This window comes from Arvicola amphibius, chromosome 8 (genome assembly GCF_903992535.2).
Source record: "Arvicola amphibius chromosome 8, mArvAmp1.2, whole genome shotgun sequence".
Classification (NCBI taxonomy): Eukaryota; Metazoa; Chordata; class Mammalia; order Rodentia; family Cricetidae; genus Arvicola; species Arvicola amphibius.
The window spans coordinates 4,120,667-4,139,428 of NC_052054.1; the positions used below are offsets into that span (position 1 = coordinate 4,120,667).

The 18,762-nt window shown below is 49.0% G+C and overlaps 1 protein-coding gene across 1 annotated transcript in view; it reads left to right on the plus strand.

The window, feature by feature from the left end:
- Nucleotides 1-6,523, plus strand: part of LOC119821358 — a 60,861-nt gene extending 54,338 nt beyond the window's left edge. The window contains exons 8-11 of the mRNA XM_038340338.1: nucleotides 2,603-2,663; nucleotides 3,320-3,516; nucleotides 5,981-6,098; nucleotides 6,473-6,523. Coding sequence (XP_038196266.1) covers nucleotides 2,603-2,663; nucleotides 3,320-3,516; nucleotides 5,981-6,098; nucleotides 6,473-6,523 — 427 coding nt within the window. The remainder of the gene's footprint in view (nucleotides 1-2,602; nucleotides 2,664-3,319; nucleotides 3,517-5,980; nucleotides 6,099-6,472) is intronic.
- Nucleotides 6,524-18,762: the final 12,239 nt, after the last annotated feature.

An 18,762-nucleotide genomic window follows, 5' to 3' on the forward strand; every position in this document is an offset into this window, starting at 1 on the left:
CAGAACATACACCTGGGAGAATTCTGGCGGCAAAGAAGCCCCTTGTTGGTCATTTGCGGGGTGGTGGGTGGTGTCAGGGGAGTGTTTCCCTCATTTAGGGACCAATTCTGGCCCCGCTGTTAGCATCTGAATCAGGCAGCCCAGTTGTTTTGATTGAATAGAGAGGGCAAGCCTTTGTTGTTGCAATTTAAAGAGTAAGTTGTTCGCTGGTCCCCTTTAATCAGCTGGAAGCGGGAAATGGCAATGGCTGCCTGTCTGGGCTGCAGATGCAACAAGGCCCACCTCTCAAGCTCCTTCCGTGGGAGCCCCAGCCCTGCAGCACTGGGTCATCACGGCCCTGCCCACTGCTGTCCTTGCCCGCAGAATTTCTTTAAGCCCCTTCAGAACATTCTCTTTGTCTGGATGAAGCCAATTCACGTAATGATAGGAACACAGCAGGTCCAGGTGGTAGAGCCGACCACATACAAGGGCCAAGGACAGGCGGTCACTTCGGGGACCACTGCGCAGTGGGTGAAAGGCCCCTTCAAGGGCGTTGAACTGTATGTACAGCCTTTGGCAGTATTTAATTTATATAACCTGGAAGGGTAAATTACTTTTGTTTCTTTAGTAAGTAGCAAAAGCTTCAAGTTTTACGGTAAAAAGACAGAAGGCTAAGCTTTCAAAAATCCTCCATTTTCTTCCTTTTATCTGAAACGTTTCTGAGACAGGTTTCTCTGTGGATTCCTGTCTACTCCCTCTGTAGACCAGGCTGTCCCGGAAGTCAGAGACCCGCCTGCCTCTGCCTCCAGAGTGCTGGGATCAAAGGCGTGCACCACCACTGAACACACAGTGGCATAAAGACCAGTGGTTCCCGAAAATGGAGGTGACTCGGGGTACCCTGCTGAGGGAAAACCTCATAGGAAGCTGCTGTCTGTGGTGCTCACAGCTTACTTTGCAGAAGATCTGTTCTGTCCCTAGGCTTGCCTCCAGGAAATAACTCTGCTCTTCTTCCCTGGTCTACTCCGCCCCCCCCCCCCAAAAGGGAGATGGCCACCCTCCGAGACCGGTTTCAGCCACACCTCTCTAGGAGGCCTTGTGTGAGAGCCTTCTCTCACCCACCCCTGGCTCACACAGAGCATGCAACCCTTCCTTGAGTAACATTCTCCAGCTGTTGGAGTTCCCTCAGTGACTCAAAGGAACCACCCAGGGTCCTAATTAACAAGCTTCCTCCCACAGGCTGGCTTCTCCAGGGAAAGCAGTTTGTCAAACAGCTGTTTGGGCCGATGAAAGACTGCTGTGTCCTGCCTACAAAGACAAACGTCACCTGCCCTGTCGTAGTCCGGCAGAATCCAGTCCAGTCTGGCTTGCCTTTGCTCCCTGGTGACCCCCAGTTGGTGTGTGAGCTCAGCTGAGTCCCTTGGGCGTGGGTGGCCCACTTCTTTGCCTCAGACCTGGGCACACAAGGCACAAGAGGCGATGAAAAGCACCCACAGGGCCTTGTTTATCACCCCACTCCTCACTCAAGGAACACAGTGTGGCTGTTTATTGGTTCTAGAGCCTATGACCTCAAACACAGCCCCAGGGCCTGGCAGAGGGACAGACAGGCCATTAAACCCAGCACTCTAGAGGCAGAAACAGGCAGATCCTGTGAGTTTGAGGCCAGCCTGGTCTGCATAGCTAGTACCAGGCCAGCTTATAAGACCTGTTGTGAGAACCAGTAAGAGCCCCAAGGGAGACTGTTAATTGAGGGATGTTCCTGAGGCTACGCAATGATGTCATTTATACTTTAACCTGGGACAGGGCCACAGTTTATTCACAGTCTACTGTTTGGGGGGGGGGGCTAACTGAAGATATTAAGGAAATTTCCTACCATGCATATGTGTACACACATGTATACACACATATGTGTGCTCAACACGCATGTGTTCACACTCATACACCTACATATACACACACTCACACACTCATGCACACATATATACACACAGGCATATACACACTCATACATGCACACATAACACACACTCATACACACATATACACACATGCATACACATACACACACGCATGTGCACACAGACACACAGTGTCCCAAGCACCTGTGCTCAGCACACAGGTGAGGTCCATCGAGTGCCGGGTGCACCTTCATGATAAGAAGTGTATACAGGGCACACGTAAGTGTGAGCATCTTCAGGAGGGCCGGCAGCCCCCATCACTAGCTGCAGAGCTGAAACGAGGCTCAGAGAAGCTAGTAGGACTCACTAAAGAATACAGTGAACCAGCCTTCAGAGGGCACTGTCCCACAAGCCTGTTCCAGGAGGCTTCCCTCCAGCATAGTGTGCTCCTTCAGCTGCAGGCTCTCTGGGAGCAGGCCCATTTCTAGGCCGAACATTATTTTGAACACATGGTAAGAGTCTCCTCTGAAAGTCATGCCACTTGTCTGGCCTAATCGCACTGTGTGAGAGATGTCCTGTCCCTGTGGCCTTCTGCAGGATGACCCAGCCGAGGGTGTCCAGCGTGAGGGCACGGAGGACCTGTGGCTGCAGCCTTGTGTACTCAAAGGGTGCCGGGCCTGACAGCTTCTTCTGTGTTTGCTTTTCTCTGTTTGGTGCCATCCGGGCAGACTGCTGGAGAGAGAAGGCCGCCTTGCAGACCTGCTCGCCGAGCACAGGGCTAGAGGCCTGGTCAGTGTCTTGTGGGCCCAGGGACAGCACCAAAGGCATTTTGTCTTGCTGGGACGTAGACTTGGGAGGGGCAGAGGGACCTGGGAAGGGATATGCTCTGTCTCCTGGCTGCAAGATCCAGCCCATTCTCATTGAACTGGGGTTCAAATTGGGACCTTAGGTGGTGGTGGCCAAGGAAGAAAAGGTGAAGTAAAGTCTTCAGTCTGGGGCTGGAGAGATAGCTGAGTTAGCGGAATGTTTGCCTAGCCTGCAGGAAACCTTGGGCTCAAACCCCAGCATCACATAAACAGGCCATGGTGGCACATACCTGTAATCTTAGCACTTGAGAGGTAGGGGCAGGAAAACCGAGAGTTCCGAGTCATCCCTTGCTAGGCAGTGAGTTTGAGGCCAGCCTGGGCTACCTGAGGACAAAGCCCAAACCACCTCACCGTCCTCTGCTCCTTCCTCGTGACACTGGGTGTGAGGCAGTGACCCCCTGCAGGGGGACCCCAGCGGTAGTTCCGGGTGCCAAGGGAGGACTTTCTAAGGTGGCACAGTTTTGGGCAGTGGCATTTAAATTTAAAATATGAGTAGATACCTTCATGCTCATTGCTCTCCGCCCCCGATTCTGATCTATAACCCGTTTCACGAAATGGCAACGTTCCTTCCTTCCCGAGCTGGATTACATGGTCCCAAGCAGGCACACACAGGCAGATGCTCCACCCGGAGAAATGGAGGCGGAGGACCCCCCGGTCCCTGGCCAGCAACTTCAAGCACCACCTGCCCTCCGATTCCTCAAGTGCCACAGCTCAGAGAGTCTGCAGAGAAGTTCCCGCTTGAAGACAGGAAGACAGCAAGTGACCCTGTGTGGCATGTGAGTTATCAAAGTCCTGAGGACAGGGCCAGTGAGATAGCTCAGCTGGCAGAGAGGACTGGTTGCCAGGCTGGGCCACCTGAGATCTCTGGGGCCCACACTGTGGAAGAAGAGAACCAGGTCCTACATGTTTCCCTCTGACTTCCACATGTATGTACGGGCGCACACACGCTCACGCACGCGCACACACACACACACACACACACACACACGCACACACGCACACACACGCACTAAATGTGAGAAAATAATAGGTTAGAAGCAACTCGCCCAAAGCAAACAAGGAAACAACAGAACTGTACCGCGGCATTAGAAGACTTTGGCGGTGGAAGGGTGAAAACAGAGAAGTAATTTGGATTTCACCCACAGGAACCCCCTGTGGGTCTCAGCCAATCCCAGGCCACTTTCTTCACAGTCCTTCCTAAGGCCCCTGGTGGAGCAGGTGTCTACCTCTGCTCCCTTCAAACTCCATCGTCCCCTGAGTCAGAGGGTGCGTGCTTCCGCCTTCTGCCTGCTCCCCACTGTGAGACTCAGCGGCATGGCGGGTACTGCGTATTGACACAGGTGGGCCCAGCTAAGCTCCCTTCACTGACCTCAGTGAAGCTCAGAGTGTTTCATCATCTTGTTCCCTGTACACGGTGACACCGGCTACTTGGGCTGCTGCTGGACTCAGTTGAATGATGTGAGCAAGGCATTCTCCGTCACATTTGTCCGGGGAACCAGCTGTCTCACTCCCCTGACAGGAATTTCATAAGCGGGACATGGAAGGCTGCTGTTAGCCGGTCCTCAATGGTCACTCTGGGTTAGATCTTCCTAGGTGTGGACACTTGTGTAAGACAGCAAATCACACGGAGCTCCAGGCTTAGGGCTATTCACTAAGTGAACGCTGTCTGACCAAATGCTTCTTGTGTCGGTGAGCCTGCCTCTAACAACAAGTCCAGTCTCTGCCCAGCCCCCGATGCCCTCTGATGCCCTCTGACGCCTGTGATGCTGTGGACAGCCACTTTTGATTGCACTCCAGCTTGGTGAGGCTCCGTAAAGCCTTCCATCAGAGCATACCCTTCAGGCGTCTGTCTCTTTGGTAGTAAATGTCCATTTTTCTGTTTGGAATTCTTCGAGATTGAGTGCAATGAAGCGCGTTGACATTTTCAGCAAAGCCGTCACTCACCCTCCCATCCTTACGAAGCAGCCTGCCAGGGCTGGAGAGATGGTTCACTGGCTAAGAGCACTTACTGCAGATGAACCAAGTTTAACTCCCAACACTCACAGTTATCCATAACCCCTGTTCCAGAGGATCTTCTTCTGACCTCTGAGGACACTAAGCATGCACATGGTGCACACACAGCAGACAAAACATTCATATACATATAATAAGTCTAAAAGAATCAGTGCAGCTTCCTGGCTTTATGATTTCAGACAGCCCAGGAGAGCCTTGGATGCTGCCGAGACCCCGGCACAGTGTAAGGGCTGATGGTGAGGCCAGTGCTCTTGTCCAGTCTGGAGCCACCCTGACTCCGGCCCTCCAGAGTGATGCACATGCCACTCTGGTGGGGGCTCCTTTGCAGCACCATGGCTGAGGAAAGGCGGGACCAGAATCATCTGATTCAGCTGCTTGGATTTGCTAATGAGTCACCCTCAAGTAACAGGCTCTAGAAGATCCCCCAGATGCCACCTGTACAAAGTGATTTTAAGTTTAAGCCAACACAGATGGCAGGGAAAATTCTTCTCTAATTTCTATGCATTTTCATTCAAGTTTCAGGACACTTGATGTTTTCACACACACACACACACACACACACACACACACAGAGAGAGAGAGAGAGAGAGAGAGATTCATGCAGATACACACACAGTCATGAATAGACCCAGACATAGATATATAAGACACACACAGACACACATGCACACACCAGACACACATACATACATGCACAGACATTCACACAGACACACACATGCACACACACACACATACACATAGTCACGAAGAGACCTAGACACAAACACATGAGACAAACATAGACACACATGCAGACATATATATATACAGATACACACACATCAACAAACATTTATCAGACACATACACACACAGACATACACTGACAGCTCTTTCAGAGGACCTGGGTTCAATCCCCAGCAACCACATGGTGGCTCATAACCAACTCTAATGGGATTTGGTGCCCTCTTCTGGCCTGCAGGTATACATGCAGGAAGGACACACCTAAAATAACAAACAAATAAATAAATGTTACATAGATAAACACTGTCTTGAAAAACAACAAAAACATTTTAAATTACATTGAGGAAGTTTATGATCCAAAAAAGGTTAATGTCATGGAGATGAATGAAGTAGAAAAGTTGTATTTGCAGGAAAAAGTCCTGTACTGGTGTCAGCACCTTTGGAGTTCATGGCAGAATCCGTCTGAATGCCGTCTGTGAGAGTCTCCTCTCTGTCCTTTAGGAGCAAGCTTTCAGATCATGTGAGGGGCAAGCTTGCTCCTGCCGGGATCACCACAACAGACCCCAGGCCGACAGCACCCCTGACCCTGGAACACGTGATCCAGACCTGTCCTGTGGTGGTAGGCTCCTGTTTGCTCTCTGCCTGTGCGGGGTGGAGGCTGTGGCTCTCCAGGAGATCAAAGGACAGATGTGAGCAGGAGATGGAGGAGGACTGGGGAGGTGGGGCAGGGCAGGAGGCCGGCAAGTGTGAGATTTCTGAGATTTCCGGGCTGGAGACTGGATGGGCCTGCAGCCCAGGGATGAAGTATGGGAGACGTCAGGGTAATGGCGGGCTCTGGAGGGGCTGAAGCGTTTTCTAACTCCCTGGAGTTGGAGCATATAACTGTGGGCTAAGACAGTCAGTGCCTGGTACAGCACTCAGCGTGCATCTATTCTGTGAACAGTGAAAGAGGCCGTGCCAGTATGTGTTATTTTATTCTTTCACTCATTGTAGGAGGCTAAGACTGCACGTCGATACTGGGTGAACTATGCGGACGAAGAATAAGATTTTCTACAGTTACTAGATGTGGAGAAAATCCAAACAGGAAATGATATCTTTCTTTTCCTTTGGTTCAACATGATGATAAGCAGCAACGAGGTTGACATCTAGTAAAGATGTAAATCCCTGATATGAGACACCTGGCACGGATCATTCTTTCCTTATAAAGGTGACGTCACCATGCAGAACCCAGAGCCATGAATTCAGATGATGGGGACAGCCAACCAGGGACAGGACAGTAGTCGTTGCTGAGCAGACTTAGGAATGGGACTTAAACTGGGGGCTCTTCAGTTCCGCTGGCTCAGCGTCCTTCTGCCTGCTGCTGTGTTTGCAGTGCCTCAAGGAAAATATGACTGTTTTCTTTCTTAAAAATAATTTTTTTTAAAAAAAAACTTTTAAATTATGAGTGAGCACAAGGAGGCAGGAAAATGGATCAAAGGCGTTTGGTGAGATGAAATTAGCTTTATAAGGTAGAAAAATAGAATTAATGGAGGTACTATCCAACACGTGGTTGGATTAGGCACACCTGAAGATAGCATGCAGGAACTGGGTAGGCCACAGACTTGGTCTGATGCTTAGCACTGACAGACAAACCGTTGGCCTTCCTAGGCCAATGGGGTTTAATCCCAGGTCCAGCAGCAATGACCGAGAGGCGGAGGAAGGTACAGCACCAGAAAAGAAAGGTATTTCTAGAACTGGTGAAAAATGTCAACCTTTAGATTTAGGGAATCCAAAGAATAACAAACAGTAGTGAAAAAACAAAAAATGGAGCTGGAGAGATGGCTCAGAGGTTAAGAGCACTGGCTGCTCTTCCAGAGGTCCTGAGTTCAATTCCCAGCAACCACATGGTGGCTCACAACCATCTGTAATGAGATCTGGTGCCCTCTTCTGAAGGAATGTTGTATATAAAATAAATAAATCTTAAAAAAAAAAGAAAAAACAAAAAAACAAAAAAAATGGCACTAGCTGGGGATGTGGCTCAGTGGGAGAGGGCTTGACTTGTATTCTCAAGTCCCTGAGTTCAATCCCCAGCACTTCAAGAACAAGATAATAATAATAATATAACCAACAAAATAAAAAACAAATTGATAATAATAATAGGGGTGTAGAGATGGCTTAGCATTTAAGAGCACTTCTGCTCTAGCACAAGATCTGGGCTCAGTTCCCAGAGCTCACATGGTGGTTCACAGTTGTCTATGACTCTGGCAGGGTTGGGGGACCTGAGGCCCACTTCTGGCTTCTGTGAACACTGTATGCACATGGTGACAGACATACATGCAGTCAAAACACCCACACATGTAAAAATATGAAAAGAAGATTTTAAAAAAACTATCTAAAAAAATAAAGTTCAGCCAGGCATAAGATGCACACCTTTAATCCCTGCTCTCAGACTCCGGAGGCAGAGGCAGTAGGAGCTCTGTGAGTTTGGGATGAGCCTGGTCTACATTCAGAGTGGCAGTGGAGATCCTTAAAGGAGCCAAAGGAAGAAGCCGATCTCACTGAGGAATAGCATCCCAAGGCAAGCAGCTCCCTAGTGGGGATGGCAGTAGAATCTTAGAGAATCTTTTTTTTTTTAAACTCACATTTTATTGATTTTTATTGAGCTCTACATTTTTCTCTGCTCTCTTCCCTGCCTCTCCCCTCTCCTTCAACCTTCTCCCAAGGACCCCATGCTCCCAATTTACTCAGGAGATCTTGTCTTTTTCTACTTCCCATGTAGATTAGATCCATGTATGTCTCTCTTAGGGTCCTCTTTGTTGTCTAGGTTCTCTGGGATTGTGAATTTGTAGTTTGTTTTTTCTTTGCTTTATTTCTAAAAGCCACTTATGAATGACTACATATGGTATTTGTCTTTCTGGGTCTAGGTTACCTCACTCAAAATGATGTTTTCTAGCTCCATCCATTTGCCTGCAAATTTCAAGATGCCATTATTTTTTTCTGCTGTGTGGTACTCCATTGTGTAAATCTACCATATTTTCCTTACCCATTCTTCGGTCAAGGGGCATTTAGGTTGTTTCCAGGTTCTGGCTATGACAAACAATGCTGTTATGAACATAGTTGAGCACATGTTCTTGTTGTATGATTGAGCATCCTTTGAGTATATACCCCAAACCGGTATTGCTGGGTCTTGAGGAAGATTGTTTTCTAATTTTCTGAGAGACTGCCACATAATGGGCTGTACCAGTTTGTACTCCCACCAGCAATGGGGGAGTATGCTCTTTACCCCACAACCTCTCCAGTATAAGTTGTCATTAGTGTTTTTGATCTTGGCCATTCTTACAGGTGTAAGACGGACTCTCAGAGTTGTTTTGATTTGCATTTCTCTGATGGCTAAGGATGTTAAGCATTTCCTTAAGTGTCTTTCAGCCATTTTAGATTCTTCTGTTGAGAGTTCTCTATTTAGGTCTGTACTCCATTTTTTTTTATTGGATTATTTGTTCTTTTGATGACCAATTTTTTGAGTTCTTTGTATATTTTGGAAATCAGACCTCTGTCTGATGTGGGGTTGGTGAAGATTTTCCCCCATTCTGAGGCTGTAGTTTTGTTTTGTTGACTGTGTCCTTTACTTTACAGAAGCTTTTCAGTTTCAGGAGGTCCCATTTATTAATTGTTTCTTAAAGAATCTTTTTAACAAGAAGAAGAGCCAGGCAGTGGTGGCGCACACCTTCAGTCCCAGCACTTGGGAGGCAGAGGTGCGGGGATCTCTGTGAGTTCAAGGCCAGCCTGACCTACAAAGTGTTCCAGGACAGCTTGGGGTACACAGAGAAACCCTGTCTCGAAAAACAAAACAAGTAACTAAGCCAAGTCCACCACTTATAAACCTCCCCCAAAAAAGTAAGAAAACGTCAGGCACATTGGTTCCGCTGGCGAATTCTGCGGGTGTGTATGGAGGAAGCAGCATAGAATGAAACCTGCATGTTCTTCTCGGTAACTACTTCTCCCAATAAAAACAATAGCAAATCGTAAAAAGGAGGGGGAATCCTCGAGCTAATCAGATGTTTAACTACACATGTGTGCAATGGTGTGTGTAACAGCAAGGTAGTGCAGTCTTGTCTTTGAGGTGGGAACAACACAAGGGCCCCATCATTTCCACTCCGGTGCGATACTATACCAGAAGCTTGACCCACACAAGAGCGAAAAAATGTATAATGCTATCGTTTTTTGTAAGTTTTTACTTTCACTTCATGTGTATAGATGTCTGTGTACAACTGCACACAGTGTCTGAGAAGGCCAGAGGGGTGCGTTGGATTCCCCTGAACTGTATGAAGTTACAGATTCTTGTAAGCTGCCTTGTAGGGCAGAGAGTTGAACCTGGGTCCTCTGGAGGAGCAACCAGTGTTCTTCTCCTCTGAGCCATTTCTCCAGCCCCATCTTATATGGTTTAAATACTACAAGAAAATTTAGCTCTGTTTTATTTTGTTTTTGTTTATTTTATTTTATTTTTTTTTTCAGATTTTCGAGATTCCACTGCCTCTGCCTCCTGAGTGCTGGGATTAAAGGTGTGTGCTACACACCCGGCTGATTTAGCTGTGTTTAATTATGCAAACATTTCTCCTCCCAGTAATCAGAATTTTAAAAGAAGATTTAACTGGTGTGTGTGTGTGTGTGTGTGTGTGTGTGTGTGTGTGTGTGCATGCGTGTGTGTGTGTGATTGGCCAGATGTGTCCTTTCTCCTAGTGCTGGAGTTACAATTGGTTGTGAACTGGGGACTGTGTGGGTGTTGGGAACCATAGGTGGGTCCTCTGCAAGAGCACTGAACCTCTGAGCCATCTCTCCAGTCCAGCAAATAGAACTGGTAAAGATACTTGAATAAGAAGGCCATGGAGTTCCTTCATTCCACAGGTGACAAATATGTTAAATATAGCTACCATGTCATTAATGCTAAGAATATTCATGAGAGATATGTATGTGTGTGTGTGTGTGTGAGGGGGGGGAGAAAAAGAGAGAGGGGAGGAGAAAGAGAGAGAGAGCATATATCTCAGCTTTTAGGGTAGCTGAGATGGGAGAATCTTTTGACCAGCCTCATCAACTTAGTGATACTGAGGGAAAGAAGGAAGGAACCATGGCAGGGCGGCAGGAGGAAGGAGAAATGGACGGATGGAAGGAAAGGAAGGCAGGTTGCCACTTTCCTTCCTCATCTGCAGAGAGCAAGGAAAAGAAGGGGTCCTAAGTAAGCGCTGTCCACTAGCACTATATCCTGAACCCCAAGATCTGTGCACACAGCAGTTTCGGAAGGCTGAAGACAAGCCGAACCTCCTTATGCATGTCAAGGATCCCCTAGCTGAAATGCTTGTGACCAGAAGTGTTTAAGACTTCAGAGTCTTTCAGATTTTGGAATATTTGTACAGACTTTAAACATCTCTCAAGCCCCAACATCTGTCTTTTAAATACCTCGTAACTGGGGCTGGAGCCAGGTAGTAAGACTGTCTCAGTGACTAAGAGCATTTATTTCTGTTGACAAGGACCCAGGATGAATTCTCAGCACCCACATGATTGCTCACAACCATCCATGACATCCGTTCCAGGGGGTCTGATGCCCTTTTCTGACTTCTGTGGGCAGTGCACATGTGATACGCTTACATACATGCAGGCAGAGTACTCAAACACTAAATAAAAATAATCTAAATACAACAACAGAAAACTCACCTTGTAACTCAGCCAGAGATGCTGAGTGGCAGCCACACACAAGACTGGTAGCTGGACAGGAGAGCAACGCTGATCCTGCCCTGACTTCAGTGGGCTTGCCTAACCCTGCTTCTGAAGAACTCTGGGTCCCTAGCTGGTGCTTTGTTGTGATTTCACTGGGAGGGTGACCCAGTGCCCTCTTTGAGTTTTTTTAAATATTTATTTATTTATTATGTATACAATATTCTGTCTATGTAGATGCCTGCAGGCCAGAAGAGGGCACCAGACCTCATTACAGATGGTTGTGAGCCACCATGTGGTTGCTGGGAATTGAACTCAGGACCTTTGGAAGAGCAGGCAATGCTCTTAACTGCTGAGCCATCTCTCCAGCCCCCCCTCTTTGAATTTTTATCCATTTGTTGTGTGGTCATCAACTCAGGGACTGACTCCCAAAAAGCTTACCAAACTGGATTAAAGATGCATCCATAGGGACTGGACTGGATGGCTCAGAGGTTAAGAACACCACACCAGTTGCTCTTCCAGAGGACTGGCTTTGATTCCCAGCACCGACATGGCAGGGCATAACTGTCTATAACTTTAGTTTTAGGAGATTCAAAGCCCTTCTCTGGGGCATGAATTTGATTTCTGGAGTTCACATGCCAGAAGGAGAGAACTGACTCCCACAAATTGTCCTCCCACCTCTTTGTGAGTGCTGCGGAACATGTGTGCCCACACACATAAATACATGCTTGCACACACATGTGCATGTAATGTAATATATGTAATGTCATATATATATATGTGTGTGTGTGTGTGTGTGTGTGTGTGTATTAGGGGTTTGGTTATGTAGCTCTGGAATTAGTTGTGTATACCAGACTTAGCCTCCTCTGTGCCGCCATGTGTACCACCATGACTGGCAATAAAATAGAGTAAAATAAAAAATAAAAAGCATTTTTTAAAAAATAAAATCTTAGGGTACTAGAGAGACTGCGCTCCCAGAGAACCTGTATTGGACACTCAGACCATCATGGTAGCTCAGAGTTGTCTGTATTTCCAGTTCCAGGGGACCAGTTAACCTTTTCTGGCCTCTACAGGTACCAGGCAGGCAAGTGGCACAAGAACAATATTCAGGGGGAATGCTCACACACATAAAATAATACATTTCTTTTTCAAAAATGAAGTCTTAGACCATCATACCTACATCGTTTGTGTGATTGAGGAGGGCAAGCTAGCTCAGTGGGTAACGGCTCTTGATGCCAAGTTTGATGACCTGGATTTGACCCCTGGAGTCCACAAGGGAGAAAGAGTGTACTCTGTTGTCCTCTGCACATGTGTGCACGCACACACCACTTTCCTAGAGGGCCCGAGTTCAGTTCCCAATATCCATGTCAGACAGCTCAAAACTGCCTGTAACTCCAGCTCCAGGGAAAGCTGATGCCTCTGTCTTCTGTAGGCACCTACACACACGTGCACATGCACACATGCACATACACACACACATACATGCACGCACGCGCGTGCACACACACAACGCACGCACACACGCACACACATGCATGCACACGCACACACGCATGCACACACACAACACATGCACACATGCATGCATGCACATGCACACATGCACTCACACACACATACATGCATGCACGAGCACACACACAACGCATGCACGCACGCATGTGCACACGCACACACATGCATGCACACACATGCACATGCACACACACACAATTAAAGAATAAAGAATCAGTAGGAGAGAAGGCAGATTTTCCTGCTGAGGTCCTCGTCTGGGCTATGCACTTAGATTTTTTTGTCAACTTTTGACACAAGTTAGAGTCGTCTGGGGTAGGGAACCTCAATTGAGAAAAGGCTTCTATAAGACTGGACTGTGGGCAAACTATAATGCATTTCCTTGATTAATGGTTGATGTGGGAGGTGGTGTCCACCTTGGGCTGGTGGTCCTGGGCTGTGTAAATAAGCTGACCGAGCAGAAGCATGCAGGAGCAGAAAGAAGCCACTAAAGAGAATTTCTCCAAGGTCACTACTTCAGTCCTGGCCCCAAGTTCCTGAATTGACCTACCAGGTGATAGAGTACAAGCTGTCAGTCAAATAAACCCTCTTTCCAGCTTGCTTTCTGCCCTGGCGATTTATCCGTAATAGAAACCCCAACTGAGATAGAAATTGGTACCGAGTGGGGTATTGCTGCGTGTGACAGACCCGGCCATGCGTTTTGGGGAGGATCATGGTGGCATGGACTCTGGGCTAGAAACCACTGAGTGCTCAGACAGCGGCTGGCTGCTCTCTGGGATCTCAAGATGCAGGTGATGGCAGACTGGCTTGTGCAGTTTCACAGGGATGCAAAGACCACTCTGTTTAGGCTAATTATGTGGTATTTTGAATGAGATTCTGTGGTTCAGGTCAGCGGGGCTGAAGGACCAGTTGTGATTAAAAAGAAGCCAGCAGCCCTTTGGTAGATGTGCGGGGGCTGTTTCCTTGGGGAGGTGTAGACCACGGCTCTTTTTTTTTAATTTAAGAAAAAGTCATTGGGCATGATTGGAGATACTTTTATTTTTATTTTTTTAAAAATATTTATTTATTATGTATACAATATTCTGTCTGTGTGTATGCCTGCAGACCAGCAGAGGGCACCAGACCCCATTACAGATGGTTGTGAGCCACCATGTGGTTGCTGGGAATTGAACTCAGGACCTTTGGAAGAGCAGGCAATGCTCTTAACCTCTGAGCCATCTCTCCAGCCCTTGGTGATACTTTTAATTGTAGCATTCAGGAGGCAGTGGCGCTTCAAGGCCAGCCTGGTCTACATAGTGAGTTTCAGGCTAGCCCAGTGTTCAAACAAACAAACAAGCAGTCAAGCTGATCAGCTTTGCCTTCTCCAGGCCTAATTCCATTTGTAACCAGCTAAGAAAATGTGGTGGTGAAGTAGGCAGGAGAGAAAAACCCTTGTTTCTACTTTCTGTATACTTAACTTATTTAGTGGGAAAAAAAAAACCCACCTGATTTCAAAGAAGACAAATCAGAAGTCAAAACCTCCTATCACTTTCCAGCTTCTCCGTGAGCTTTAGTGGCCTTATCTGTAGAAGACTGTGGGCACCTTGCAGGGTTGTGTGTCTACATGACGTGTGTACACAATCCCCTGCATACAATAGGCTTTCTTGTATTCTGAGGTAGGACTGGGGTCTGGAAACCAGAGTGTGGGTCATTGAAGGCTCTAATTCTGACTTCTCTTCAGCGGACTCGGGTCTGTTGGTGGGAGCCACGGATTGGGAATGTGTTCTCAGAAGTGTGTGAAGAGTACCCGTCCCCATTTTTTATCAGCCTTGCCCTTGATCTGTGGGGGAGATTTATCTTAACTCCCCTCCAGTCCCTCATGCAGCCAAGTTCCCCCGGGGCATTCATCCCCTTTCCACCTTTGTGGTCTTTCCTGTGGGCTTGGTGTCAGCAGGTGGGCGCAGCCTCCTCCCTCACACCCACTCCTCCTGGAAGCTGCCTGCAGTTGTCCCCTGCTGGTCACCCTCCTGGGATATTCTAACACTTCCGTCATTCTGCTCCTGACCTGTTACTGTTTTTGTCTCCAATGTCCCTTGACATGCCTATAAAAAGCTTCTAAATCAGTGCTCTTCCCTTCCAGGACTTTTGTGGGACTTCATTTCCTCCTACCAGGACTCTGGAGACCACCTCCCCCATGTAAGAAGTCTGGCAGGCACCCTCCCTTTCAGAGTCCCCCTTTGGACTTAGTTCTCTGTTTTCCCGTTCTCTATCAGCTCCAAAGCTTCTCACCATAATATCTGCAGCTTTGACCCTCTGACCCCTCAATGGTTCTTTCCCGTGACTGTGGAGTCTCCACTGTCATTCAAATGAGGCCCCATCTCTGTTTGCCTTTCTCCTGTGGAAACTGGGAACTAGGAAGGTAGGAAGGCTGCCCCAAATTCAGTGGTAGCCACCTTTAGAACACTTGCAGGACTGCCAGGTCTGTGTCAGCTGTAGCTAAAACACCACTTGTGGGTGGGTTTCAGTGTGGTGGCTGCTGTTCCTCCTGGACACATTGACATCTTTGGGCACAGGGACATCTGCATTCCATGGTTGTCCCTGAGCTGAGGAGGATTACAGACAAGGCATCTGCATGGGGCCATCTGTGCAGAGATCCATTTATCTCAGATTTGGCCCAGGTCAAGGGGAGGAATGAAGGAGATATGGAATCCCCCCAAAAGGGCTAATGAAGAGGGCAGGAGAATAGCCCAGCACTAAAGAGAAATACCTCACCGTGGTCACCTAAGAACAGCTGTCAGGCCTGAGTCTAAGGCAGGGTCCTGTGGTCTCCAGGAGCCACAAACAGCTCAAAGGAGCAAAAGGAGCCATAGAGGACAGTGGAATAAATAGCATGACAGAGAACCGGGACTGCCAGAAACTCAAAGGGACAGCAAAGACATAAAATCTGCATGGGAGGCAGTAAAACCCCAAGAGTGACAGAGAGACAAATTGACAGGGTGGTGTGGCGCAAATACTTCACACATCATCCATACATGCAGAAGGACCCAGATGAAACAGCTCAGGGGAGAGGCAGGAGAAACGGAAAATAGGCAGGGGCAGTCATTCCCAGGCACGGATGACCTCCGAGGCTTGATCGCCTCACTGAGACAAAGCGCTCCCCCAATTTACTCCAGAAGAAACCTGGACCCCCTGGGCATGGAGCGCTTAGGTAAGGAGGCTGAAGAGACTCAAGCTATCTGCTCTTTAGCACTGGATTCGAAGATCAGAGAGGTTAGGGAGAAACACTGGCTGCTTTATTTGTTTTCAGTGTAGGGACTCCTGTCACTAAACCACCAGGACACTGGTGTGGCTCAGGAAGATAGCTAGGAGGGGAGCTGACTGGAAGACACCTCTTCAGCCAGCTCTCACCAAGCTCTGCACTTGCTCAGTGGGGTGACCCGCTTCCCACAGTCACAGTGACCAGTGAGTGACAGGTGAGTCCTGCTGGTCCACTTTGAAAGCCTGTCTTTATTCTTTCCTACAAAATCAGTCATTGCAAATAATCCAATGTCCTTAAGCGAGATGTTCAATGTTAAGTAGTCTAAAGAACTGTGCGGTTTTAAAAGCAACCACTAAAGTCACCATTTTCTTTCCCCTCTTGGTGACAAATATTCTCCTTGAAGGGGGTCTCTGTGCACTAACTTAGGATTTGGGAGTGCTCTATCTGCTTGGTCAGCTTGGGGGAACAAGAAGTGGCCAAGGACTAGCTTGGTATCCTGAATCTGAGCAATTAATTGGGCTCATGTGTTTGTGTTGTGCAGTATGGATTTCCATTATTCCCAGCCTCCCAAAGGACTCCCCCCACTTCTCTTTCAATAAAGAAGACCCTGGAGGTGAGGCCAGGACCCAGGGTGTCTCCTCTCTTTAGTCCCTGCTCCCAAGGAGGGGGCTTTGTTGTCTGAGAAGGGGTGCGATCAGGGGAACTACCCTCTGGGAATTGCGCTGGGCATACATTATTTTACGGTTCTTGGGTTTTCTTCTTCGTGGGAAGGTTGCCGGTGCAGAGGCCCAGGCATGAAGCTTCTCTGCTTTTTTTCTGGGAAGGCTGAGGCTTCCCAAGGTGCCGCCAAACCCGGAGATAAGCAGACGAATCACAAGTAGGGAGAAGGCCACTCCTTTCCCAAGGAAGCACAGGTTACTAACTGGGAATTCTTTATAGCTGGCCCGAAGGCAGTTTTCGGCTATAAACTGTCATGCACCGCAGCCCTCCTTGAAAAAGGCTATGGACGAGGTTCTGGGGACAAAGATTAGAACTCGACCACAGAAGAGGGTAGGGCCGAAATAGCTAAGCCTTGGAAGAGTTGCTTCTAGCCTGGAGGGTAGAGATATCACTGTTCACGGTAGAAAATGTAATATTATTTATTTGCCTCCCCTCTTTTGGAGAACGGATCCAAAGCAATCTTCCACGAGCTTCGTGGACGATGGAGAAAAATTCATCTGTGAAGAACCACATTCCCATGCCGTATTCACCTTCACGCCAGAGGTTAGAGACCTTCAGCCTCTTTTGGATCTACCCTTCGTCTTCACGTCCCCTCCGCCTAGACCCTTTATTCCCAGTGCCAGGACTCAGAGAGTCTCCGGCCTTAGCATCTTTTGCATCTATTCTGTAAACTCCGGCAAACCCACCACACAAGCTGGCTGGTGGGCGTTGCGGGAGGGCTGGGGCTGGGTGCAAATGAGGGCCTTTTGGTGTGTCTGCAGAAGGAACCGTTTCCCTAGGGTCGGGCCAGACCGAGATTTCTTTACGTCCTGAACTACAAAAGAGCAATAAGCATGATAGCTAGCTAATCCCAGTGCCCAGTAGTCAGTTGGAAAAGGGAAAGTAGCCCAGGACGAGTTCCCATCCCACTCCAGGAGTGCCTTTCCGCGATTGGCTCCCAGAAAACCCTCTCTCGCAGAAGCAAGAGGCAGGCAGAATCCGAAGACCGGGTCTACCTTACCCCGCAACCCCGGCCCCAAAGACTTCCCAGGGAGACTAGGAGAGGCACAGGATTTTCAAAAGTGGGTGCCCCACCTGATGCAGGGGCCTTTCCCAAGGAGCTTCCAGGGTCGGGTGCGCGTGTGGAAGACGGGGAAACGGAGGCTAGAACCCAGACCCTCGTTAAAGAACTGGGCGCGATCTCTGGCTTCCTTCCCGCTTCCTGGGCTCCCATTTTAGAGGAATGTTATTGTTTAAAGAGACCCCATTGAACTATTTCCTGCTCTTTGTCACCTTCCTCTCGCTCTCCGGCAGAGGTTCTCACCGAGAGGTAATAAACCAACTGCTACCCACACCGCTTGGCGCGGAGGCGGATAGGGAAACGCGCCCAGCGTGCGTTCCAATAATCCCCGGGGCAAAGAGACCGGGGACTCCCGGGGCCACATTCGGTGCAGGCGCAGCCACCATCACCAAAGTCCAACTTTTATGTGGGATGCGAGGACACCTCCTACTAGGGTCGCTATCTGGACAGATCCGCACTGGCCTTCCCTCTCCACGCAGGTGAAGGTCGTGGGGAACCCGGACGGCCGAGGTGGGAGTTAGTGGCAGTCCACGGGGCGAGGGGATGTGTCCCGAAGCTGCTGCACCTCTGGGGGCTGAGGCTTCGTAGTGGTCAGGGAGACGCAGATCCGCCGTAGTCTCTCGCAGGTGCGCGCAGCGTGGACACTCTGAGGGCCACTGCCACAGGTGGTAGGGTGCGCTTGCAGAGCGCGATGTGATCGAGTGTGGGAGTGGAGAGCTTAGCAGTTGTTCTGGGAGCAGGGGCCTGGGTGGCTTCAGCCCTGCTCCTTGCCCTCCCCCCAGGGTCCGCCCCGCCGCTTTGATGGAGGTGCAAACATTTGGGGGAGGGCGGGGGTGTCGGGACTGAGCCCGACGCTTTCCTTACAGGAAGCGCGCGCGGAGTCCATTGTTGGCCCCCGGCCTCCGGGCCCGCCCGGCCGGTCTGATATGGCCGCACACCGCCAATGGGCAGTGGCTCGGTACTTCAAAGGGTGTCCCGCCCAATCCGCCGCGCCCCCTGCGAGGCCACTTGGGCTGTATTTATGGGGAGGGGACCCATTTTCTCTTCCCCAGAGACTTACTCTTGTCG